Genomic DNA, 26,899 nt, shown 5'->3' on the forward strand with positions numbered 1-26,899 from the left:
CAGCTGAGGCATCTATTTTCTTTTTTAACGTTCTTTTAGAACAATTATATATTATTATTGGAATAAATTTGAGTTAGGAATTAAAGCGACAGGATTGACACGTAAAATGTAGTTTCTTGAAAAATGTAGGTTTTTGAAGTAATTATTACTGTACACTAAAGGAATCAATGCTTAAAAATTTGTTAATTATATTAGAATAAGAATTGTGGGCCCTGCGATCTCTAGTTGCCTCGGGCCCCAGAATCTCAAGGGGCGACACTGGTCGAGACGATGCACACGCTGGATGCGTTTCCTGACGCGATTTAGCCTGGTTTTTCCCCGACGAGTAGCTGCGTGAAACGTGTTGATATTTCGATGGTATCCTTTTTGTTAGCATACTCCTCATCGCCCGCGATACAAAGAGCCGTTGCTGAAATAAGAACGAGACTCCCTATCACATGATCACCAGCAGAATGTTTATTATCGTAACTTCTTTGTTACACACTTAAAAGGATGTGTACCTATTTTTAGCTACGTGACGCGTACTATGATAGTACAAAATCTGGATACAATCGACTTATTTTCATCAGGAAACGAAATTAGTTATCAGTGAATTATCAGTATCATCGAGTGTGGCGATCTATTTAGAAATTATTTGCATCGGTAATCTAAATGTGCCTCGAACTATCCATGATATCGATATTCGGTCGTCAATTGGCTTTGTTGACAATATCAAATTTTCGAAATTCAAATGGGTTAATGACACAAAGGGACAAGTTCTTTGGATGGAAGGTCGTGTCTTCGAAATTTGGTAAAAATTCCAATGGATTATTTGTTATTAAATTCGGAGCAATTTATGTAAGAGGTTGGAAAAGAATTAAAAGCAGTCTAGATAAATGTAAAAAATATATGTAAAAAGTATAGATTCCTGATGATGGCGCACTAATTAAAGAAGAAATAGGTTCTTAAGTATTATGAAAACAAGATACAATTAATGATACAAAATAGCAATAATAATAATACGTTGGTTTTCTTTTTTTATATACATATGCGACACGTTTCTGGACTAACTTTGTATGTGTAACACTTATATTTTTATTACACATACTCTTTCAACTTCTTTCTTCTCTTCCTACTTTCTCCTTCTTGTCGAATACATTCAAAAGTTGTCGAGCGAAACAAAAATACAAGAATATTTTATGTCACACACCCGAACAACTTTCAAATATCTTAAGAATAATTTTGTTTCGTCGAATATATCGATACTATCTATTGATTCTCGAGAACCGAAGACGGGGTAAACTCGCCATTTTTAATTTCAAAAAGAGACTCTGTTAGGAAACTTTCAACATAATTCAAATTTTTAGGTTACCAAACCCTCCTTCGTCGAACGTTCGCGAATCGATTTCATGTCATCGTGCCAGCAATTATTTAACATTGTTGTGTAATTAGGTTAGTCGTTTGTCCAATCCTGAAATAGGACTTTTAGACTTTAGAGGAAAAAAGGAACTGATCGCCATGATTGCTTTCGGCCATGTTGTAAAATGCAACAAGTCCATCAGACGAGTAGCGTTTCATTCTTCTTCCCGTCGACACAACATGGCGGTTTCACCGACACGGGAACGGTGTGCAGGTGCCCTCGATACCCAAATCTGAATCGCGGTAAAAGTTGAACGTGATTACGTGCTATGTACTTACATTTGAGCGTCTAACAGTACGCGTTCTTGTCTGCTCTCTTTCCTCGCGTTATTCTTTGGCTGGAAATTGGTGATCGTTGTCTCGAAAATCAACGAATTCTTACCTTGAAATGCGATAAGTGAAAATTATCAGTATACTCCCCAACCGATGACTACTTGTCGCTTTCTCTCAATATTTGGCGTCGCTTTTATGTTCGATCGGTGTCACAAGAACGGACGATTGTCGGGACACCTTGGGAACCAGTTAGAGACGCTAATTTCTGATACTAATTCCTACGCTAACAGTCCTGGACCCTCTTGAACGACAAATTTTTATTGCTCATTAAATGATCGACTAAGATGTGTCGTGTAAGAATAGTGTTTTTTTTTTTTTAAGTTTTTTAAGCAATAAATACGAAAAATAATAAATTTTATTTTCTCTCCTCAAAAATTATAAAATAGAAAATTGACCTGTTCCTAAAAAAAGAATGCAAGTTGTATATTTTATTTAAAACGTTGAAGCACGAGAATTAATAACATCATCAAAGACATAATGGTCATAATTGATCATCCTCAGAAAAAAATATGTAACGAGTAAAAATGACGTTCAATTATACGATCTTATACTCCCATACCTCGAATAAAATTTCGAGTTAAAAATGTTTACAATAAAATCAAATTTATAGTTTATGAGGGAATAAATTCTACAATTTGCAATTTTCGTGTATAAATTTCATTTATTCGTAGGAAAAAAAATCTCGAACTATCAATTTTCAAAGAATTCATTTCATTTTCGATTCAGTTTGGGACACACCCGTGTATTTTTGACAAAGAATAATGGAGACGTCAGGTAATTCGTGAAACGATGAAACTGAATTCCCATCGTGTTCGTGTATATGTATTAGTTACGTACGAGAATGAATTAAATTTGCACGTTTTGAATATTGAATTCGAATTTGTGTCCGAAAACCGTCGCGACGGAAAGGTGGGTACGATTATTTCCTGCCGCCTCTTCCTTCGACCGTCTTTCGTGAAAGGGGATTTCTGATATGCCAAGGTCGTCGAAGCTTATTCATTGCCATGTATGTGTGTGTGTCAATTTCGGCACGTACGCCACTTTCTCATAGCAATGAGTCGCGTCGCGCCGTATCATTTGCAAATGTGTACGAAGTATCGCGGAAGTAGTAGAATCCGATAAAGATCAGACATCTGTCAGTTTACTAGAACTACTTGCATCTTTCGTTCGCACGCGCTGATTAAACAGATTAGTGTCTTCGCTTTGAATATTCACAACATTATTTAAAAGCGATACCAGGATGGGTAATTGAGCTTGTAGTTACACGGAAAATATTTATTCAATTTCTTGATAACCGTGCTTTCGAAACGCAGTCGTGTGCTATTCGGTTACGAAAATGATTGTGTATTCGAGATAATCAAACTATGAAAGGAACATTATAAGTTTCGACACGAAATATTTGAGTAATACGTTACTATGATGGTTTCGCATTATATAATGATCGAGACGTTAACTTTCAGCTATCAGTTATCTAGAGCATTTTTTCTTTATTCATATCGTTGAAGTTACCGAACAAACGAAACTTTTTCTTCCAACGAGGTAATTTTATCGATTACAATATCAGAATGGACTTAAAATTCTGATATGTACTGCGTCCATTATTTTTATTATGCACGCTACTTGTAATTGCACGATTTTATTAATTTATGGTTTATTGAAACTTTTGGTTAATATTAACCCTTATTTCGTGTTACTAAATACGAAATATGGGTCTCAGGTTTATTATTAGAAAATGTAGTACTTTGAAATGGTGTGTATAGATTTGCTCTTGATACTTATTGTGCACGTATGTTGCTAATAAATTGTTTTTTGTTCGGTTATGAAGTCTTTCACTGTTTTATTACTTCTATTACATCCTGTATAAGGCGTTCCTATCATTTGACAGAAATTATGCTGAAAGCTAATAACGTGTTAATGTATCATCGGTTATACGATTTCTAACGCTTTAGATTATTTTTAGAAACAAAAACTTGTTTTATAGCTTATAAATTAAACGTTTATGAACTCGTGAAATATCTTTTATCAGTTTAATGTTACCAGTCTGTCTCTAAGAAAATATTTTCTTGTCTCATAAAGTAACACTGTTTGAAGTGGTAAATTATAATGGAATATTAAGTAATAATCTGTCCCAATCGTTCTTTCTTTAGTTTACTTTCAGAACGTATAGTGAAATTCTATACCATGAATTCCGAATATGCTATCAATTCACGAGTTGGCATATGGAGTGAATTTTTTGAAAAAAATACTAAGAGTTTTTATATCCTGAAAAACAACAATCGAAAACGTCTAATAAATTGCTTCTATCGATTAAACGATTAGATTATTTTTCGAAAAAGTTATTAACCATAAAAAAAAACTTGTCAGATTTATTTCCATTTTTTTTTTTTTTCAGAAAAAAAAAAAGATTTGTTGGAAACTTTTATTTTGGTCATATTTACGACAAATTTTCGACTTTTGAAGCGAAAGTTCTATATTTCACTCCGCTGGCTTCGAGTTTGTTAAATTTGGCATCGGATTAAGAGTCGAATCAAACCCGGCGTTACGGATACAAATAAACGTGGACATCATTGTAACGCAAGTTACCATTTATTTTTGCGTCGTATCAGTTTTTCATAATTTAAAGAAAGACTCGTTCGATATTTGTTCATCGAAATAACATTTCCTTTTTTTTTTTTTGTACAAATACCTACTGAAAGAGTTTCTTGAAGACGCTCCTCGGATTCCTCTCGAGCGCTCGGTGCCATTTATCATTCTCCCCCCCTTGGAACCGCACGAAACTTTCTTTGAACCTGTTCACCAGCCCCCCCACCATGGTACACGATCGTCGAATCGTTGAACGCCAAATATCGACTCCCTAATATACATACCTACATCCGGTCAAAGACCTTCGTGCCCTTCGTGTCGCTCGAAAAATCAGGGTCAAGGATGCCCTTACGTTGGAACACCTGTGTCCCCTTTTGTCGCGCGACGTTATTTCACTTTCCTTCGTTAGCCTATCGCCTCGAAATCTGTGTCAAACGATATTATCCTTACGTACGATTCGTCTGGTACAACCGATCTGGAAAATCGGTCAGAAATCGTGAGAGAAAAAATTGATTAACATATTCCCGATATTTAAAGTTACCCGTATACCTGGCGCGCACTTTTTGTCCCCGATGTTCCGTTTCCTGGATCCTCGACGAGGTTGTTGTCCTCGTTCAAAAATGGAAACTCATTGCCAATCGAAAGGTGCACATGAAAGACACAAAGACCCCTGAAGGACACTTTACAATCTCTGTTCGTAACCCTGAAAGCTCGTTCTGGGTAAACACAATCCGCTCGTAAATGTCTGTAGGTGCAAAAACCTCGTTAAAGTCGCTGAACTCCCGTTTGGCGAGCAACGAATACGTAGAGGTGGTTCAGTTCTTCCTGGACCATTAAACGGCCAAAATAATGACACCTGGATTTTCGTGAGGGCTTACGAAGAACTATCGGGTTTCGATGGTTGCACCCTTTGGGCTCAACGGAGACCATTGCACGCGAAATGAGAAAGTGGCTCGTTTTCGAGCATCCTGCGCGGAAAATAAAAAGAAATTTAATGGTACCATCCTAGTGGTCATCCGTGTACGCTTTTTTCCCGTCCATTCATCGTCGTCGTCGTGCTACTTGTTGGTCGGTCTGTTCGGAGAAGGAAAAGTGGACGACGACGATTGTTGGCTACGATAAAATGCTCGTGGAAAGTTGTCGAGGAATGCACGTTGACCTTGATTATTCGAGCAGTTCGCGGTGTTATCCGTGGCACAGCTGGTCAATGGTCTTCCGAGCGTCATCGATCCTCTATTAGTTCACTGTTGATAGTTCGTTCCATTTGGAGCTGTGGCAACACACTGGGACTAAATCCTTCAAACAAGTGGTCGAGATATATATCATTGTGAAATTTATTGGACCAAAATCGAAGATAACATATATATTTCTCGTTTAAGATTACTTAAAACAAGAGTCGATAATCGATAACTATATTTCTTCTTCTTTGATGGAGAACATAATTTGTCACTGGGAGCATTGCTTAGGGTAATACCAACGTAATCGTTACTGGATATTAAATATACATAATTTAAAACAAATCATGATCCGATGTCAGTAGAGTAAAATAAACAGATAGTAATTAATTACGTTAATTATGTGGTTAATTGATGCTAAGTATGTAGTTAAATCAAATGCTAATTGTGTAATGAAATTAAATATCTAAAACCATGCAGTAAAGACTTGAAATGCAATTGATAGTAACATTTATTATCAGATAAATTTGTTTATCTCTGAGTTGCAGCTCTTAGAGTTGAGAGATTAATTAACTGTTGTGAGAGTACCAAACGATATCTGAAAGATATAATTTTATTCAACTACTCATTCATTAGTCTGCCATTGTATTACATATTAACCGTGTAAGGAAGTCGAAAAGAAAGGTTTGAAATATTACCGTTGAAATTTCACTCTGAAAACTTCAAGCAGATACAAACGAGAATCTGTTCAACATGCTTCTTATTTCGTCATACTCTATTATAAATGATTTACATCTTCCTCCGCGTCGCATGAAAAATAGCTTTCCACGGAAGCTTCTCCTCTGGTGAACGTTATGTACATAAACGATGTTTGGGTGAACCGTTGACAAATGTTTGAAGATACAGGTCAATACTCGAGACTGAAAGATAAAGATATTCAAATTGTTGGCCAAATGCCAGCATATCTGACAGTTTGACGCAACAAACAGAACAATGAATTGTGTAAATGATAATTATGCAACGAAAAGTATTGCACTGTGTAAATAATATTAAAGAAACGCTTCTTGACATTATTCTGAGAACGAGCATTTTGGTCCCCCCGTTTGAAACAATATATAATTAAAAAAACACAATCTTAATAAATTAATCTCCGTTTTTCAAATCATCGAGTGCAAAATTATTAGCAGAACAAAAATAAATGTTTATCAAACGGTGCATAATTATCGTTGATATTATCAAATTTCTATAAATTAATATCAATAATCGTGTCGTGTGTATTTATTGATTCGTTTTGCTAACGATTAATAATACGTTTATCATTCGGTATTAAATTATTGTAATAGCAATAGTCGTTGATAAATAATAATTATTAGAAAATGAGATTTATCTAATCTCGATTCATTTTATCTTCGCTGTTGGAATTGAACGTCGAACTTCGGTAGACGCACGAAAATACTCGGATACTGTCGTGAGAGCGACCTTGATTCCCTCGGTCAGATTTATTTCGCTTAGCCGCTAGAGTACAGCTGGAAACGTTCACCGACGGTCATCAGCATCCATGAACGTGGCGAGTGATTCCAAAATGTGGGTCGTTCGGAGTCTTCGGAGAAAGTGTATTTTCCCACTCCCGTGCCTCCTGGCATTCGATATCGTTGTTCGAGAACGCGTAGCCACGTTGATCGGTGCAGTTGTACCCGCTGTTCACATGGAGGTCCTGCCCTAACGTCGAGGAACACGATATTCGATAGAATAGATTAAACGTTGATAATTATTCGACGATAGTGAATTTATCGTAAACCGATTTCACCATTTCTTTCATCCACGAAACTTGAATACTCGATCGCTACGAAATTATTCAAACGGGATAGAAACTATTGAAAAATAGAATTGTGCTCGGGAGTCCTGGTTTTTTCTCTGCCGTATTTTTCTTTCGTACAGCGCACATTTTTCTTTTCACAATCGCGATCAATCTTGCCGTGAAAGTTTCAGTAATCTGTAATGCGCGAACGAAAACTTCCAGGATAGAAAATTGTTGTTTATCTGCAGGGCATTTTAGAATTGTTGGTTTCGTTTCGTGACTTTTTCTTCGGTAATGGTGAGAATACATGGAAATTTACTCGGTGAGATATCCATTTCCTCGGCCACGTTATTAGATCTTGATGTACGGGACCCTCTGGGTGTTGGGTGTTTTACAGTATGGTGTATGTGTTCACCAGGGGGGCCTAGTTTAATCTATCCGTGTGTATATTTTGGACAGAACAATAAACTGATAAGAATTGCGTTCACGAGGATACAGAGTTTCGAGGGAGACTACTGTGCGCGCTAAGAGACAGGTGACTGAGTGGAGGAGTCAAGGTCATTTCAAGGTCACTGACGTTTTTTTTAACGGTACAAGTTATATATTACGACAATTGTTAAAATGATAAATTTTATTATAATGAAATAATAGTAATTTTTCAATTTTACGATTATAAAACTATTGTGACCAACAACAAGTTACAGAGACAATAAATCTAAATATGAACAATGCTCTATAATATATACATTTAAAAGTAAATGGCTTATATGATTGAAGAAGATAACTATAAGAAACGTATTGAACTACATATAAACGTGTAAAAAGAACATATACTGTAGTCTATTGAAAAAATCTTAGGGACCTTGAAATGACCTTGACGTTTCCATCTAGTTACTTTTCTCTTAAACCATTCAGGTACTTCCCTCAAAGCTCTCTATCTTCACGAAAGTAGTTTTTGTCAATTTATCTTGATTTTTTAAATAAATGTATTTGTAGATTTCACGGGTCCCCCTGTACAATCACAGAAATTCACAGATTAATAAAACGATTAATTTTCGAACTTGTATTTCTCAATAGTTTTTTATTCCTTTTGGCGACCTCTATCCCTAATCAAGCAAATTTCCTGGAAATATAACCTTATTTAAAAAAAAAAGTGACATTCGTTTTCTCATAAATATTGAATTTTATACAATATCGTTAAGAATTTGTCAATCGATAAAAAATTTACCAAACTTCTGCCGATTGACCAACTTCGTTTTTGAAAGATGAGGCTTCTGGTAGTTTCTTCGAAGATTATTTTTATTATTAATGAGAACTTTATTATTGGTAGAGGAGTCGAAATGCCACATTATTTGCATCACGTAGTATTTTGGGATTAGATTTTTTGAAGTACTTAATATTGATACTTCTAGATGATAAGTGAAAGAATTTCTATTACTTTTTCAATTGAGTATCATTGGGTTTACGAATGTTCTGACTCTAAAATTTTAAACAATAAAAATTAGAAAATGTACCTAGTACTAAAATGTTCAATCCTTTCTTTTATTTTCAATTTTTAATCCGTGTTATCGCCACGAGATAGCCATTATTTTTTCCATTTTTTGTCATCGAACTTGATGTTGTTCTACAATTTGATTCGTTGTTCCACGCCACTATAATTGTGCTGCATCTCTTCTGTTATTTTGAATCAGTAATAAGCAAAATTTTGAAAATGACTAACTTCTGTTAGCCATCTAAATCTTTTAGACGTTCCGTAAACAGAAGTTGGAAGATACCTAATCGTGATGAAAGTTGCAAATGTTGCATTCAATGGAAGTTTGTCCAACTATAGCAGTAACGAGGTAAAAGGCAAAGGTCTACGGAATGAGAATATCAAGTCGACTAATCGTAGTCGTGACATCCATGCATGATGATACGCATCACTGGGAACGTTCCGTAGATTTTGCGCATATCGTAAAAATCCTACTGGGTTTCACAACCCATGATTTATAAGATGTATTTGCATTTTAAGATGCGCTCGTACGTCCGTTTCTTGATGTTTCTAAAACGTCGATTGTTCAATGCTATGGAGGACAGACATTTCGTCCTTTATTCTAAAGATGGCGAACAATATGGCGGAATTCAATATGACAGAAGCGTCCGCGATTGTTTTCTCGAATCACGATTAGGTAATTGGAAATCGGACGACAAAGTTGAATTTTACGTTTTTGTTCGGGACGGTTTATCCGTGTTTCTTGGAGACATTCTTCTGTAAAGGAGTGAAAGTGTTTCTGCTAAGCAAACAGGCGCGACTGCTTGTATTCTGAAGATTTGGCAACGACACGGTTCAAGTGTCGAAGACTGCTTGCTCTTCGCGGCTTGGTAAAAAAGAATTTCCCTCCTTGTGCTCCCTGAACCGTTTCTTACCGTAAACTTTTTCGATCATTCTTTACTTTACAAATCACGATCGCTTTACGAAGGATATAATAATTCGAAAAACCATGTATACTCGTACAATTTTCTTTCTTAACATTATACTTCGTGTAATTCGTTTCAGTTACTCTAACACTTCTACTTCAAAGTCTTATCAACTTAACTGAACGACTAAAATTACATTGAATGGCTAAAACAAATATTACGTGGTTCAAAGATGACCTATAATGCAACTTTTGCTGGTTCGTTTTAACTATCTCTTAGCTTTCAAGATATTAAGATTATTTGCAATAATGTCACATCGTTCAATCTTTCTTCAGTCTTCGGAGAAAGGGTACAGAAATGTATTAAGGTTAGGTTTAAGTTAGGAACAATATTTTTCTTTAACAAAGACTGTAGATGCCAGACAGGCAACTTTGGATTGTGTTTAAAAATACGATATTATTTCATTTGTTATCATTCTTCGAAGACAAAATACGGAAATGCATTGAGAAAGGTGAAGGTGACCTTGATATTTCTAAATGCAACTTTCTAACATGTTTTATTCATTTATAGCCGTATCGTAATACTTTGTGCGCAGGTTGATGAAAAGAGTCGATTTGTATGAAAAATTATATACGACTCTATTTTGAAAATCTTCGTTGTTAAGTTCGAACTTGTCATTATCTTAAAGTGCATGTGCTCTCTAACTAGATTTAACGTTTAACAATGTGCACGAAAATTAGTTGGCGCATCGACTGTTCAGCCCTCGAGTGAGTATCATCGAAAATACAATATAATGTAATGCAGTTGAGCATGCAGCCTGTTTGCAAGGTTAACTACTTACCTGGTTCAATGAAACGGATCCTATATTTGGAGGCCACAGGGATGTTGGTACATTATAGTTTCCACGTGATTGTCATTATGATCTTTTTCCCTGTAATTACACAAGAAAAAATTTCCCGTATTTAAATATTTTATCTGATTCTTAAATTTGATAAAAACACGAAAGAAAATAATTACAGTAGAGTTTTGAAACATTTGTCCTTTGCCAATTTGAACCAAATTCAATTTTCATTCAATCGTATAGAAAATAAAGTTTCTGTGTGCATTATCGTGGAGGATATTTTTTAATGCTTTTATAATATAATGACAATATTGAAATTGTCAAATTTCTTTCGATAACAATAACAATACGATCCCAATAAAACGTTCGTACGGACTATATTTTCCCTGTACCTAGATTCCTGTAGTCCACTGTAGAATTTCTTTGCGAAATGTAACTTTTCTGTAAACAAGTACCCGGTAATAACTGTAGAAAATTGACGAATGACAATTAAAGAAAGATTAAACGTACTCGAAAGTATGAACTTAACCTTGGCGAGACGTTTTTCGTTCCACTGAAAGTTAACGCACGGCACTGCTTCTTGCTCGAGTTAAGGCTTGCTTTCAGTTTACTAAATTTTCGACGTAATGCTTCCTTAAACATCGCTGTGGCTCATACCCCTTTTCGTTGCAGAATAAACCGCGAATAAAATCTCATTTGAAGCTCTGCGTTGGCCTGGTCGCATGGACCATCAGGTAAATTTGAAAATAAAATTCAACCTTACTGAGCACTTCGTTAAACTGCGTTTCCATGTGCAACGTTTACCTCGATCGATTGCTGCGCATATGGTGCAATTGCATCATGTTTAATTAATCACGATTCCTTGCGAATAAAAGACGTACTGTTCCATCAGGTGTTTCGTTCAAACGGAGAGAAGAATGTGTCGCAATGATAATCTTTCGCGTGTACGGGAAAAAGCAAATGCACGCGCGTGACAATAAATATGTGACATCCATTTGAAAACGGGATTGCAGCGATTGCGGTGAAAATTAATTTCTAACGGTGCGTTTACTTTGGCTGGTCAGGGAATATTTATGAACTTTGAGGCACTCGTGGGTTTCGTTTCTAGGTAAATATGCACTTCGATCACCGTTGCATGTTTCTTGCATCCTTATTTTCCATAATTTTCTGTTAACAGAATATTCGATTATTCACTTGGGTAATTTCTGGTTAATCGACACACTTGTTACTCATTCATTCCGGCAAGTTTTTTTTATTATTAAATACACTATAGAACATTTTTATCAATTTTCGTTTTCAATCGTTTTGTAGTTATAAGTTTTGTAAGTATATTTTGGACTAGGACAAAATTTTAGGAAGAAATGTAACTTAACTGATAAACATTTAAAATGTTTACCGAATAATTCACTTTCAAAGTGGAAAACTGTATAGACAAAGTTGAATGGTAAATTGGGATCGATTATGATATTTCTTGAGTGTTAGACGTGTTACTTTTTAGTCACATCCGACAAATGATTACGACTCGCACCACCATTAAACGTGAATTTGACGTATTTATGTGTGAAGTAAAATAGTCAAGTTTATTTCAAACTTTCTGTTACAATGTGGCAATAAACGTAAATCTCGCGAGCAACGCGTATAGTTCTGTTGCAAAGTTATACCAGTTAAAATGTATAGAGAATGAACTAAATATGAAAAGTAGAAAGGACTATACACACAGTAGAATTTTTTGCCGAAACATTCATTACTGTAACATAAGTGACTTTCAGTATTCCAGTCACCTCATTCTATTAGTCCTTGAGATTGTGCGACTTAATACCTAATTATACGCAACATTACGTAAAATAATTAATAGTCTCATAAAAGGTATCGATCAGAAAGGAGAACTTGTAAAAAATAACATATAAATAACTTCTTTATAACTTAATAGAAGTGGAACATTCAGAAGTTCAATAATAGAATATATAGAATGTGTATATTGTAAACATCATGTTTACACTCAGTAAGAAGTCACTGGATTTCGGAATTTTTACTTATAAAAAATTCAAACTTGTAAACTGCTTCTACCCGTATTATATACCACTTCGTTTATCTCAAAAAAGATTCTGGAAAATTAGAGATGAGAAAATCTCGTCTTAAAATTTGTATCGATTTGAATTTATTCTTAATGAAAACTGAATGTCTCTCGACATTCTGTAAGAAACTCTTCGATCTCATTCCGATCGAGAAATTTCCATATTTCGTTATATCTCATAGTTGTAGGATATCGTATGTAATACATTCGAGGCTTGTGCAACATTTTTGTTATCCGAAACGCACTATTTGGTATTCATATTTCACCTGGAATAAAAGGATCAAAGCGTGATCATGGGATACCCGCAGCTCCCCCCGGATAGTTGTCACAACTATACTTGGCCAAGTTTACACCACTGTCGATCAGCTTTGGGTTGCTACAACCCACCTTGCTGTGTCGAACAGTCTGGCCATGTAACCTCACTTTCTCCTTTTACAGAAAGGCCGAACTGGCCACATATATTCGATTTAAGACGATCCCGCTCCGCCCAGCCCCGCGTTCAGTTTATAATCGCGTAACGCAAAATCATGAGTGATGCAATTTCACCAACGTGGACAGTTCGAAGTGTTATTTAGCAGGTGGTTGTATTGTGTGGATTCACGCGCGGTTGAAAGTGAAATTTTTTGTAGATCGCGAAGTTGAGATAATCCTCGGTCGGTTATCCGTACTCTGTTTTACATTTTTTTTTCGATGAAAGTACTGTTCAAGCGGGATAGGAAAAACTAAACGCTATATACCCCTGTTATTTTTCGTTCTAGTCCGTTAATATTTTTATGGTATATTTTTTTTTTTCTTCAATTTTTAGATCATGTACGATAACGAAAATGGTAACTCGTGAGAAGTGGTAGAGAGGATTTGAAGAAGAATGACTATTCATTGAGTTGTAACATAAATTCTTCTTTAGTTTAAGCATCGTGTTTCTTTTCTAAAAATCGATTGTTTATCTTACTATTACGAAATCTAACTGCGATAATGGTGATTCTAGGACTGTTATTTATCAAAATTTCGACAAAGTATTTGTATACTGAATTTACTTTTGTTTTTACGCTATATAATTATGGGTAATTTAAATTATTATAAATTCTATATTCTAAGTTTCCTGAAGAAAAGGAATGTTCATATGGAAGAAATATAGGAATTAATGGATACATATTTATTAAATATATATGACAGTATGGTCATTCACACTCTGTTTACAGAAAGATATTTATCAGATACTATTGCTATTAATAAAGCGGATTGCTACGCGTAAAATGATATCTATTTCTTGGCAGCACAAGAAATTCAGGTTTTTATCTCTGATACTAGTTTGTGTTACACGCGAACGATACTACATTTAATAAATATAGAGATAAATATTCATAATGTCATTGAAATGGAGCACCGCTTATACGTCAAAGGTGTATCGAAGGTTCTTATTTCAATTTTTATATTTCTAACGACGAAGCGATTTCCTAAGCAACGTGGGTACAGCTGACATATTAATAAGAGAATTGATCGTATCGGTCGCAGATACGATTGATTAGGTTTCCATTTAAATATATTTTTACGACTGGGTATAATTTTGTAATACTTTCGATTCGCGTTACTTAAGTCAACAAAGTTACCGTACCTCAAGTTTTCACTAAAGTGCGTGCAATTTACCACATTGACGATGTATACCAAATTACATTTATCATCACTGACTTTAAACCTATATTTTTTTTTTCTGGCTAATCTCTGTTTGGTCGATTGTCTTTTCACTTTTTCTGCAAATATCCTTTTCACTTCCTTTCTTTGTTTCACGATACAATAATCAATTCAATCAAAATACATTTTCGTTGATCGATCGATTTCTAATTTTTTCTACGAATATAATTTTCCTCTCTTTCTTTTCTCAATGGTCCAATCTTTGTAATCTTTCGGTCAAGGTAGAGACATTTTCGTCAATGCTATTTACGAACATTCTTCGAGTTCCTAAGGGCATTCCAGTAACTTGTATGATTTTTTCGCGCTTCTTATAGTTCCGTACGTACAGTAATCGCGAGATACCAGTCAAGAACGATCTTGCGACAGCAGCACTTCCACGAGAAACATGCAATCTTACGCCATCCATCGTAGACATTTCTTCAGATCATCGCCGCAAGAAGTTCTTGTTCGTTAAAAAAAAAAGCAAACCGTTAAAAAATATTTCTTAAACGGTTTCACCATCGTACGTGTACTTGAAATAGGCTCCCCCTTTTTTTTTACCCGTGTAATCGAATATAGTAACTATATTAAGAACAGTAACTATTCTCAATGCAAGTATTAATGTTCGCGCAAGAAGATGGGACAAGGTGAAGCATTATGAAGTATTCATCGGAACAAAAAAGATTTAACACCTTGCATCTTCGCACAGCTATCGTAGATTTGAACGCATCCTTATCTTATCTGTTGTCGTAACTTTTAGTAAGAGTAATTCAGTTTTTATCATAGACTTCTACATATATATTTTCAATTTTGCCGCTAATCTTGCTGGAAACTAGGTCACCAAAATATTAAAGAGCATAGGTCAGGAAATTATTCGTTTTAAAATCATGGGACATTTACATAATGTAAACAACGTACAGTGTGGTTTAAAAGGTTTGGCTAAGATTTGAAGGAATATTTATGCTTTATTTAATAATGGTAGGGTAATATTGGCATAGGCAGCGAGGAATTAAAATCTTTTGTCGTTATTAAGACGCTATTTTATCGGTATTGTTATTCATTTATTTTCCAGTTACAATCAAATGTTGATATTATTTCTTTGTCTCAAAAGATTCTTCTTTCGATTCTTTCGATTCTTAAATCGAGTACGTTCACCTTCATAAGCAAACGAGAACATGGTCGTTTAATTATGAAAACTTTTCTAAAAATTTTCTCTGTCGTTAACATTCATTTCCGATCGATATCGGTTAAGCGACGGTCGATAAAAATTTCTCGTGCCTCAATCTTGATTTTATCTTACTTGAGGCGCATTTCGATCCTGTAGCAACGCGGCTGCTAATTGTAATTAACGTCTCGTTCCTTCCCCGAAACAACGATGAATATTGAGGAATGTTAATCATGTCCGTTCGGTATAAAATTAACAGCGTCAAGGTTCGATATTATTCTTAAATTGCATCAACAATACCATCGTAAACATGTGTTTGAATCCTAAAAAATATAGTAACAGGGAAAAAGTACGATACTTTTGTGTATATTGGTACGTTACGCAAGTTCTCTTCGATTTTGAATTGTTCAACTCTAATGAAACGTAACACTAGTCGTAATAGAGATTTCTAATCTATAGTGTCGTATTCGAGTTACGTATTCATTAACGCGTTACGTTTGAATTAATTATCATTACTTAGAATAATTAATCGGTTGATCAGTGCACTGCATGCGGCAAACGCTTGCAGGCGTTCTGCGAGTATACATAGTGAATGCAACTACGAGATTTTCGCACACGGTATGTCGCGAGTGTAATAGAAATTACAAAAGCAGCATAATTTTCAAGAAAATCGAACTCCGTTTACCGACGAAATTCTACATTAATTAAAATCGAAACGTTTTTCATCGTACTAGAATTATAATATAATTACGTGGAAATTACGAAAAAATGAAAACATTCGGGACTGAGAAGCATATAAATAGTTATTTCATGATGCAATCAATGAAATAAAAATGGAAACTATTTAAATTATACTTGAACCTGTGGAAGGAATAATACATAAGCTAAAAATACGTAAATCCTATTACGAAATATTAATTTCTTTCTATAGAATTCTTCATTAAAATGAAAGGAAATTCCATTTATGAAATTCTAAATAAGTTTAAAAAATAACCTGATCATTGTCATTCGCAGAAATCGAACGAAAAACGTATTTCGTGTCCCATTATGTCATCGTATTTGGTTACGAAAGATGTAACACTATGTGTTCATCGATCATCGTTCTTTGAATAATAAGCCACACTTGTGGCGTTAGAGAAATACACGTAACACCTGGTTGATTTTATATCTTCAGTTGACTTCTTCACGATCCCTTATATTTATTAATACATAACGTACAACATGAAAACTACGTTACGAAATTAAAATTGTGGTTATCAAGTGTATTCGTAATGTACAGTTGCAAGTTTTCCGGGATCGTAATTAAGAAAATGAAGTAATGAAAATCCGTAGGTCATTAGCCGAAATCATCGAAGCGGAGTCGCGAAATTACATTTGTACCACGTGTTACCCAAGGTGTGTCTTCGTTTCTATTCTCGAAATTCCGAACACGTGGCTGATCCTTGACTTTTACACCGAATAAATTATCTATAAGCAGTGGACGGGCCAAGCGAAGAATTCAATGGGCCGTTTTTACCGTATCCAGTTTCTTCGAGCTATATTTCCTCGCCAATAACGGTAATTATGAAACAACACCAGCGTTTATAGGACAAGGAAGAAAGTGGAAAAACTAATTACTAATTACTGAAAGAGATCCAGTAACCGTTTGAACTAGAATGTCATCTGGAGATCAGAAACTATTCGTCATATACTTTAGAGTTCTAACTAAATCGGTTTCTATTAGAATCTCAAGTCACGAGACGAAAAACTAAATTCAGGGAAACTTCTGTTCGGCACTGTGAGCAGTCTTTTGAACAGTCCATTTTCAGGAGACCTGTTCCAGCGAGTAATAAATAAATTAAAAGGAATGTCTCGTACGAACTTTCGCTGACGTAAGGTTGGGCGACTATACGGATGAACGAGCGAATTTCATTTTAAAAATCGTATTAACGATCCATTAATTACTAAATTATATTTAAAATTCTTTTTCTTTCTTTCTTTTTTTTTTTCTTTTGAGAATTGATTATTACCTATAACAATTTTTCATTAAGTTAAATTTCCCATTCCTTAAAAATTTGTCGCTCTGCGTACGGAAAAAAAGAAAGGACTGTTCTTAGAAACCATTAGGATTTAACTGGAATTCGATTTGAATACCAGTATGGCTAAACCGATGTTAATTTGCATGAAAGTTTCCCATTTGGAATTGACAGGAATTTTATTAAAAAATTTTGCGAAAGTTCCGACGAATGAGAGAGAGGTTCATTACCATTGGCTCAAGAGTTGTGCGAGTTGAACGTTACGCACGTGATGTGCCTCGTTCCAGGGGGGATTTCATAACTGTTTCACCACCCTTGACGATGGCCAACTTTTACTTCGTTTAGTTCATGGGTTGCTCTTCTTCCAAAAAATTGCTCGATCCGCAACAACGAAAAGTGACCTGAACATCGAATTTCGCGAACGGAAACACGCAGTATACGTCACTGGTGACATGATTATCGGGATTACATGGATACGTTATTGGTGGCACGTGATAGCACCTCGAAACGATTCACGTACTTTCACATTCTTCGAGTTCATCCCACTCTTCGTGACCAGGAGACGAGATATCGATTCGTCCAATGTATCGTATCGCTATTAGCAAAATTACTTTGTACGAGATTCTTTGACACATTCGGTTCCGCCTTGGAAAAGGAGTCCGAGCAACTCGAGGAACTTGATTCGAGGGAATACTAATCTTTCGTGAAAGCTCATTAGCATACGTCCTTGCCAGCTACACGGCGATAATTAGAAATTAGAAGAAAAGTATATATAAAGAACGTGTGTGAAATTTTCAGCCGGTTTATAAAAAGAATTGTTGAATAAAATATAACGCGACGTAAATCCAATGTCTACGGATACATACACGGACTTGACGCGCAATATCGATCACTTGTTTACACGGAAAGAGATTGAATACGAATTCACTAGACACGGAGATTCGTTTCACCGCGTGTTCGATTATCTATCAGCGCCGTATATCTTCTTCATCTAAGGAAAAACTATTTTACCGTGTTTGTATCGAACGGGAAAAATTAATTACATCATAACTAATGGGTGAAAGGTTTAAAGTCGAGCTGAGATTACATTGATTTATAGTCTACATTGGCACTATTCGAAGGTTACAAGTATTCGGACACCCGATCGATGCATAAAATTATTTAAGTAGTCGAACAGTTTTTCAAATATTCAATATTCGAACAATCGGGACAATCGCCTCATGGCATTCAATTAGAACTCATATAATCAAACATTCGAATAATGTTCAAATAGACTAGCATTCAAATACTCGAGTATACGAATAGCATTCAAATATTCGAGTATTCGAATAGTATTCACATAATAATAAATTTTAATAATACTCAAATAGTCGCACATTCGAATAGTAATCAAGTAATTATATATTTGAATAGTATTCGAACATTCGAATTGTATACACCGAATATTCAAATACAGAAGAGTTCGTCAAATAGTCCCAACTCTATCTCGAAGTATAATATAATTATTGATGCAGTTTACATCCTAGACTGTCGTAGATTCGAAGACCCACATCAACTCGATACTTTTTGTCCATTTTGACGAGTACTAAATATCAGTAACTTATTCGACCTTATTTTTAGATCGCCCAGTATAATTAAGGAAAACCGTTTTCCCGTCGATTAACAACGAGAAATGAACCGTTGCGAGCAAAACAAACATATTCCACGGTGCTCTGCAAGACTGTCTAATATAGTGCTTCATCTTGCACAAGTGAATTATAATGACACGTACGGTTTGTGCGCTTGGAATACAAATATGTGACGGGAAAACGGAAATCGGGCACCGATGCGCTCAACGTTGCTTTTCGATCTTGTTGTTCGATGCGTTATTTTCTTGATCGCTGACCTTGAGTAACAGAGCAATATGCGTGAGGTAAAAGTGGGGTAGTGAACTTGCCTATTGCCACTAAACTAGTTATCCAAGAATGTAATAAGCGGACACCGGAGCCGTGGAAATCGCATGACACGCATGGACACACATCGAACACGGTCATTGCTCAATGTTGCATGTCCTCCTATAAACATACTGACCGTTTCGTTTTGAGCTGACCTGCCGGCACACGTCACTGCTATTAAGCGGACGTTGATCGCCCCTAGATCTCGATGATCCCTCGCAGCCTTATACACGCGTTTCAGCGTGTTGTGTTCAAAGCTTGTTTTTATGGGTAATTACACTCTAACGGGGAAAAAAGAAGGCGACTGTAATTACGAAGAGTGAGTAATTTCGATGTTGCACGAGAATGCTCTCACACCTATAACCGGTGGTGGATTTCAAACCGTTTGGAACAACCTCGAGTCTAGTAGCGAAACTCTTAGAGGTCTCGAGACTGTTTTGCACACTGTTACAATTGAAAGTCTTGCAAATTCTTGGGAGACATGAAAGTCTCGAATACCTTGAAACTGCTAAAGGTGTTAGTTAAACGGTAAGAAAAAAAAAGAAGAAGGTGAGAAATATTTATCGAGAATGTGAGAATTATTTTCAGTAAATTAATCAGTGTCTTTGTTTGCGTCTAGTTAGATGAAGATGGTAATTCCAAATGTATTTCGCTCCTCATTGTTACTGTCCCTTTGTATCTATGTAAAACGTGATTGCACACATAGTCTCTAGAAGAATCGTAAACAAAGCCTCTGGACGATTGTTTCGTCTTTTCACTTTTTAAGAATCACAACTTTATCTTGAGAAACAAATAACGCGGAGAGTGGCGTTTCGTCCTAGATCAAGTAGGACTTACCGAGTAATAGTTTAACTATTCCGTAATGATTCATGGTGCTAATTTTAAATCTTGTAGTGATCGATGAAAACCTTTTAACAAACACTATTGGATGGTAATTGGCACCAATCCCGCGGTTTTTAATGAGCAACCACTTCTAATTGTCCATACGAATCAATTGCTACATCTGGTTGCGTTTGAGTCATTGTTTGTTTTGGATAAGTCTCACTGATAAGTCCTAGGAAACACTATTCTTTTTTTTTCAGGAGACATTACAATTTAAAACTTCATAGTTGCATAAGTATATAGGTCCAGGTCATAATTTAAATTTTATGTAACAGACTGAAACACTGACGCTAGTTTCTGATATCAGATAAGAAATGACTGGTTATTTAGTTTATTGTTGTATGGAGAAATATTCAATTTTCTACAGCACACTGAATTTTCTTTTTCTTTCAAACTCCCACTATTAATTATTTTCTGCTGGTTGGTGGTCAGTGCCAGGTAATGAGGTACGAGTTAACTCGTTCTTGCTTGCCAGCGCGTTAAATCACCGTTTGAACTATTTCACAATTGCAGACTATTTGAATGTTGAAATTTTCTGTCAGCGTAGGTTTTTCAATGTTTGTAACTCGTAGATAATGCATTTGCTGTGTTCCTAAGACATTTCTTCAATACGATTACCAGAACATGGTTAAGTTTGATCGAACATCTTAAAAATACATATTAAGGCCATTAATGAATGCTTAGTCTCAAATATTCAGTCGATGTAGCTCAATAATAATACGTTTCTTAAGTGTGGTTGCCACAATGTTAGGGATTCACGGTGTCCCAGGTGTTGAAAATCTTCATCTCCTTCTTGACAACGTCTTAAAAACATCTTAACGTAATATAAAATTTATTCGGATATCTTCCGTTGACATCTTAAGGTCGAGTATACAAAAACTTATGTCCAATCTTACATAAAAATTTAATTCATTGATTTTACTTCAACTTGGTTGCATAAATAATCTTCAGATTCTTATCTATCAACTGATTCTCAGTTTCTTCTCTACTCGTATTCATAATCAAAAGATACTCGTATCGTCTAAGATATTTATACAAGCGATATTTATACATTCTTTCACAAAACCTATTATTTGTAACAATCGCGAACAATCACACCTTCGATCTTTACGTGCAAACTTTCAAACTTGTTCGTAATTGTTTCAATACGATGAAAAGGACCAGCCAGGGTAAAATTTTACTCGTTCAGAGGTCAGTGTTCGAAAATGGTTCTTTCGCGGACAGGTATATATTTCTACATTGTACGGTGAACGACGCCTGATGACGCTCGCGCGTTCATCGTGGCTAACGTCTCTACCAAGTCGCGGCATTATTTACTTGCCGTGACCTCAATTAATCCGCCGTCAAAGAGGCGAACTTGTGAAACGACGTTAGTGCCATTTACTGCATCCTGACATGCCCAATCCACCGGTGCTGATCTCACATACTCGTGGTCAGCAACAAACCGTGACTGGCAAGCGTTCGCGCGTCGCGGTGAATGCTAAGAAATCGCTGGGAATCAGAATCAAGTTTCGATGACGAAAGTGAGGATCGGCGCGCACCAGCCACGAGGGGAAGGAATGTCGTCTTGGCACTGGGAGCCAGCCTGAAGTGCCGACAACTGGGAAAGAGACGCGTGGTTGAACGTCGACCAGCCATTACGTGCCCGCGAAACATAAACGGTCATACGAATGATAGATTTTGTAAATAACTGTTACCACTTTGTGAAACGTCTCATTGGGTATTCCGAGTGTACCTCGCTTATCGATACGAAATCACGACGCGACGGTTTCCATGGAAACGCAGACTGAATCGAAGAATGTACCTGAGGGGGATGTACCTGAACTGTTTGGTCAAACTTTGGCGTACTGTATCGAACATTCAGCTACGGTCTCACGTGATAGGAACTCGCGCGTGGATCATTACAAATGCGCCACTGCTGCGAGCTATACTGTCCTTCAAGTTGTCACGTGGTATCTACGCTGGGACTTCCTGGGACTGTAAGCTCTTGTGTCTTTTTCTGAGAAGAATTATAATATTCCTGTTTTTTTTTCTCGTTTTTATTGCTTCTGAGATATATTATAGTTTTCGATTCTTCGAGTATTTGTATATATAGTTATCTTAAACGATTTTTAAATCTTTCAATAAGTTGTAGCTGAGTCCCATGGTACTGTATCGAGTCGAATTACTAAGGTGCATATAATTCCATAAACTTTTGAGTCTTCTTTGGAAAATAAATATATCAATATCTAGAAATAAAAATAGAAAGTAAAGAATTAAAGAGACAGAATTGTAACTATAAAGTAATCGTATACTTGAAATATAAAGTACGTATTATAGAATGTTCGTTCACGCTAATGTTATTTCGAGAATTTGTAATAATACTTTACTCTAGTACTACGTATTGATTCTGAAATTAGACTGTTACGCAATCTTACGTGAAATTTTTAAGTAGTTAACGACAAATTCGATCGTAATTTATTCCGAAACGATCTTCACATGAATGAAACATTTCTGAAATACCAACTTTCACATTGCTCGTGAAATAAAAACACGAATACTCATTCCGTGCATTTCCTGCAAGTAGTAAACTCGATAATACGTCAGCCGTAACGTAACGGGGAAGTAGTGGGCGACAGTATATGACCAGACTAAATCAGTAGTAAGTGACGGGTTATTGTCAGACGGTATGTTCAGTAGATACATTCAACACGTTCGTAAAGTAAATAATACCACCGTTTACTTTACTCGAGGTACTTTATTTCCAGTGATTAGTTATAATAATAGTTGCATACTTATCGATCGACGTCATTCTAAATCGAATAAATATCATTCTCTTGAGTTATCGGCAATATAAGATAAAAATTATGAGAAATTTGCAAACGTAGTTTTATCTCGTGTGAAACTTTAAATTACAAAAGAATTTTAATGAACCGAATCCCTAATTATGAGATCAAAAAGCTACTATTCTGCGAAATGTTTGATTAGGATAAATAGCAATGAATACCAAAATCCAATTCTACAACTTTGTAGCAAGAATTCAAAATTATTATAATCAATCACAATTAAGTCAAATCTATATTATACTCAAATTTCGATTGAACTTTACTTCACTTCAAAATGAACATAAAAGAATATTACAATGGTGATTGACTAAAATTAAATAATTCAGATTTGAGTAATAATTTTCCATCTTAACAGGTAGTTTCAATCATAGGTAGTATAATTATAGATTCAATTAATTACCCTATACTCGTTTAATCGTAAATTAAATACAAATAAAGGATTAATTTATAGCAATTCGCAGTTATTTCGATTTTACATTCGACTGCAAGATTTCGAAATTAATATTAATTTATTCAGCATCTCGAAAGTGGTATTGAAACTGAACAAAGATTAACGTGTTAGCTCAACAGTCGTCAAAGTTTGAAGGAAGAATTTCACATAAACATATTAATTTATTAAGTTATACTGATATCTCCTTCGTATCAAAGTCACACTTTCTACATCGCGTATTTCTTCCTTTCCATTAATAATGAAGTCTTCTTTTTCCTTGCAGAGTAGAACGAGCACGCTGGACTACAGGACGAATGTCACAAGGATGATGAGTTCTATGCAAACACAGCTACCCGGATCCTTGTACGATTACCAAGTCGATCCTTACCGGCTCCTAGAGGATGACCTCAAGGACATCTACGAAGACATACGAGAGGTCAGTCTACTATACTTATCCACGATGAAATAATCTTCGCGAGTCACACGATAACGTCATCGTTTCACCTCGGAAGCGTTTCGTTCCTTTTAACGAAATGAACTGTCCCACACGTTTCGCTAGTTCACTTTCTACAAAGCAATGCGTATATCTGCGCGTAAGGACCAGTTCAATTACGTGGAAAAATCTAGAAGTCGAATTCCGTAAATAGAAGTATCGTGTGTCTTTTTACAGTTCCGTACCAGGAACTATCGAAGAGAGTCACGTGTCGAAAAGGTCGCGCCAACAGAAAGCGATGTAAAAGATAGCAATGAACATTTAATCAGGAATGCTACGCGAATCTCGTACATTCTGCTATGAAAATTAAAGCAATATTCGGTATTAAAGCCAGAAACTAATTTCGATTTCTATATAAAATAGATCAAAAGGTGTTTGATTTAAGTCAATCGGTATTCAAATTAAAATATTTAAATTCATCGATTAATGATTAGATTTTAATATACATACTAATTAAAAATAAAGTTAAGAAATCAAAACCGTGCTGAAGTTACTCGAAGATTATCAATTGAGCCATTTCTCTTGCTTTTTCTAAACGTGGACATAGAAACGTATCCGTTTCTTGCTGAAAGCTACAATCATTAGTCATTTCATCGCCTTAAACAACTGTTTACGTGACAGCATTCGTTGTGATAGTTTTCAGCGGCATTTAGGCGATCTTTCAATAAAAATAAAAGAAATATCTCTTTTCCTAAGTTTCGACTGTACAATCGTATAATTAAATATTTTGACATTAAAAATCAAGTAACAGTAGACTTTGACTCGTAGAAATCAGCAAAGAAAGTTACATTCTCTAGCAGAATCAAATTTCAAGCAATTTTCTAATCTTACCGAAGACTTTCAACACGGGATAGCATCCTTGATAAACAATCCTGCGTTAATTGCAAGAGTAACACCTCGATACATTTTATAAACAAAAATTGTATTAAACCCTTACGAAATGTGTTATTCTTTCCAATCGGGTGGGAGGGAGGGGGGGGGTGAAACGGGTTGCGAATCCCGCAACAATTACAAGAGTAACACCTCGATAGATTTGAAACAAAAATGGTGAACTATGTTGAGCGCGCGTGCCGTTATAAGGTTGCTTCGGGGCGAAATCAATTTCCTGCTGCCGTTTTCGGTGCAACGCGCACCGATTCGAATCGCCAAGTACTTCCGTCAGGTAGTTTCAACAGGAAGAGGTGGACCAGATCCGGAAGGAAAGACGCGCAACGTCACGGTGTAATCCCCATTGAAAGCGGCACAATCGAAATTCATCGATTTGCGTCATCGTTGCTTTCGTGATTACGAGACATCGCGTAGACTTCTGGTCGCCACTGAATTCCTTCGTTTTTTTTTCTCTTTTTTCTTTCTTTCTTTCTTCTTCTTCTTCGTTCGTTCGTCTTATTCTTTCTTGGCTACCGTCTTGTTCACGGCGCGTAATTGTAAATATTTATGGCGAGGAATGCCGTTTTCACGACGAGGCGCCTCCGCTTAAGGTGGCTCGCGCGCCTTAGCGAAAGCAGCCCGCGACTTCACGGTCTGCATATATGGCCAAGAGTAGAACTTTTACTCACGGTCGCGTACCAACTACAATTGTATTTGCGTATGCGCGTGCAAACGCGTTTAGAAAGCACTTTTCTCGTTGCACCATGGAACGCGATAACGCGGATCGTCACGCGCATTACGTGTCATCGGTGCCCGCGTGTTCGTCCTCGGTTAATTAGCTCGAGAATGGTGCCGAGTCGTTGGTGGAGGAAGGACGCTCACGTGGATACATCGTTTTTCTATGGTTATGACAAGACGTGTCATTTCAAGGGGAAAACGATGGAAGAATTTTTCAAATTGAGCGACACGACCTCCACGGGGGTGTTTAGAATTCAAGGAGGACGTAGTAGAAGGTTTTCAACGTGGACGACTTAGGGTAGGAATAACACTTTATATATTACTTGCTTAATAAATTCTTCCCTGGACGTAATAGAAGATTTTCAACGTGGACGACTTAGAGGAGGAATAACACTTTAAATACTACTTGCTTAATAAATCCCTGGACGTAGTAGAAGATTTTCAACGTGAACGACTTAGGGGAGGAATAACACTTACTTAATAAATCCGTCCCTTCAGTTTTAGTTGGAGACAATTAAGCACGCACGTTTTCGAATTTTGTCACATTTCTTTGCGAAACATAGTACAGTGTATACCATTTGAGTTTTGTCTGATCATTGTATATGGTGCGGTAAATATCATTTATTTATTAACACGAGAGTTTTAGATTTGATCCAGGGGTTTTTCTAGATAATTCTTCCTGTTCAATGGGTAAAAGATTCGATCTGGATTTCGAATTAATTAGAATGAATATAATAATAAATTTTTGTCTGTAGATCTCGAGCGCAAAAATTTTCTTCTCGTGTGAAGGAGACACCTTCTAAAAAAGAGGCCACTGTTTTACAGGATTGTGTTTTTCTTGAAGGAAGAATGACTGTGATGGTAATTATGAAAGTGTCCTAAGTAAGAAATCTGGAGAAATTGATATTATCGCTTATTTTGCCAGTGTTTCTCAAACGATGATCTGCGAGCTGTTACAAGAAAAAAGAATCATATTACAATGAAATTGTTATACGAACAAATCTGTTCTTTGTTAATTTTATCAGAGTTTGTTTCACAAAAATTTACAAGAATTTTACGAATACTTTGTATGAAATTTTCACCAAGAAACGAAGAACAGAATATCTATCGACTAATATCAGTTTTTAAAAAAGTAAAAACACATCGAGACACTGAACGAACAATTTGCATGATAAATTAGCATATATAAATAAACAAAAGAGATTGACCGATGATCTGTCAGGTCGACACCCTAATAATACCAAGTGTCAATAAATTGTAAAAAAATTATAATTTAAAAAACG

At 35.8% G+C, this 26,899-nt stretch overlaps 1 protein-coding gene across 5 annotated transcripts in view; it reads left to right on the forward strand.

Annotated features, from left to right (window-relative positions):
- Qless (decaprenyl diphosphate synthase subunit 1 qless) overlaps positions 1-26,899 on the forward strand; it is a 62,702-nt gene that overhangs the window by 15,998 nt on the left and 19,805 nt on the right. For 2 of the 5 annotated variants that reach the window (XM_076318263.1, XM_076318265.1), the window contains exons 2-3: positions 11,198-11,259; positions 23,807-23,954. In XM_076318263.1, coding sequence (XP_076174378.1) covers positions 11,198-11,259; positions 23,807-23,954 — 210 coding nt within the window. Of the gene's footprint in view, positions 1-11,197; positions 11,260-23,801; positions 23,955-26,899 lie in introns of all 5 variants that reach the window. The other 3 variants (XM_076318266.1, XM_076318264.1, XM_076318267.1) reach the window with 3 other exon arrangements.

Source organism: Ptiloglossa arizonensis, chromosome 8 (assembly GCF_051014685.1).
Source record: "Ptiloglossa arizonensis isolate GNS036 chromosome 8, iyPtiAriz1_principal, whole genome shotgun sequence".
Taxonomy (NCBI): domain Eukaryota; kingdom Metazoa; phylum Arthropoda; class Insecta; order Hymenoptera; family Colletidae; genus Ptiloglossa; species Ptiloglossa arizonensis.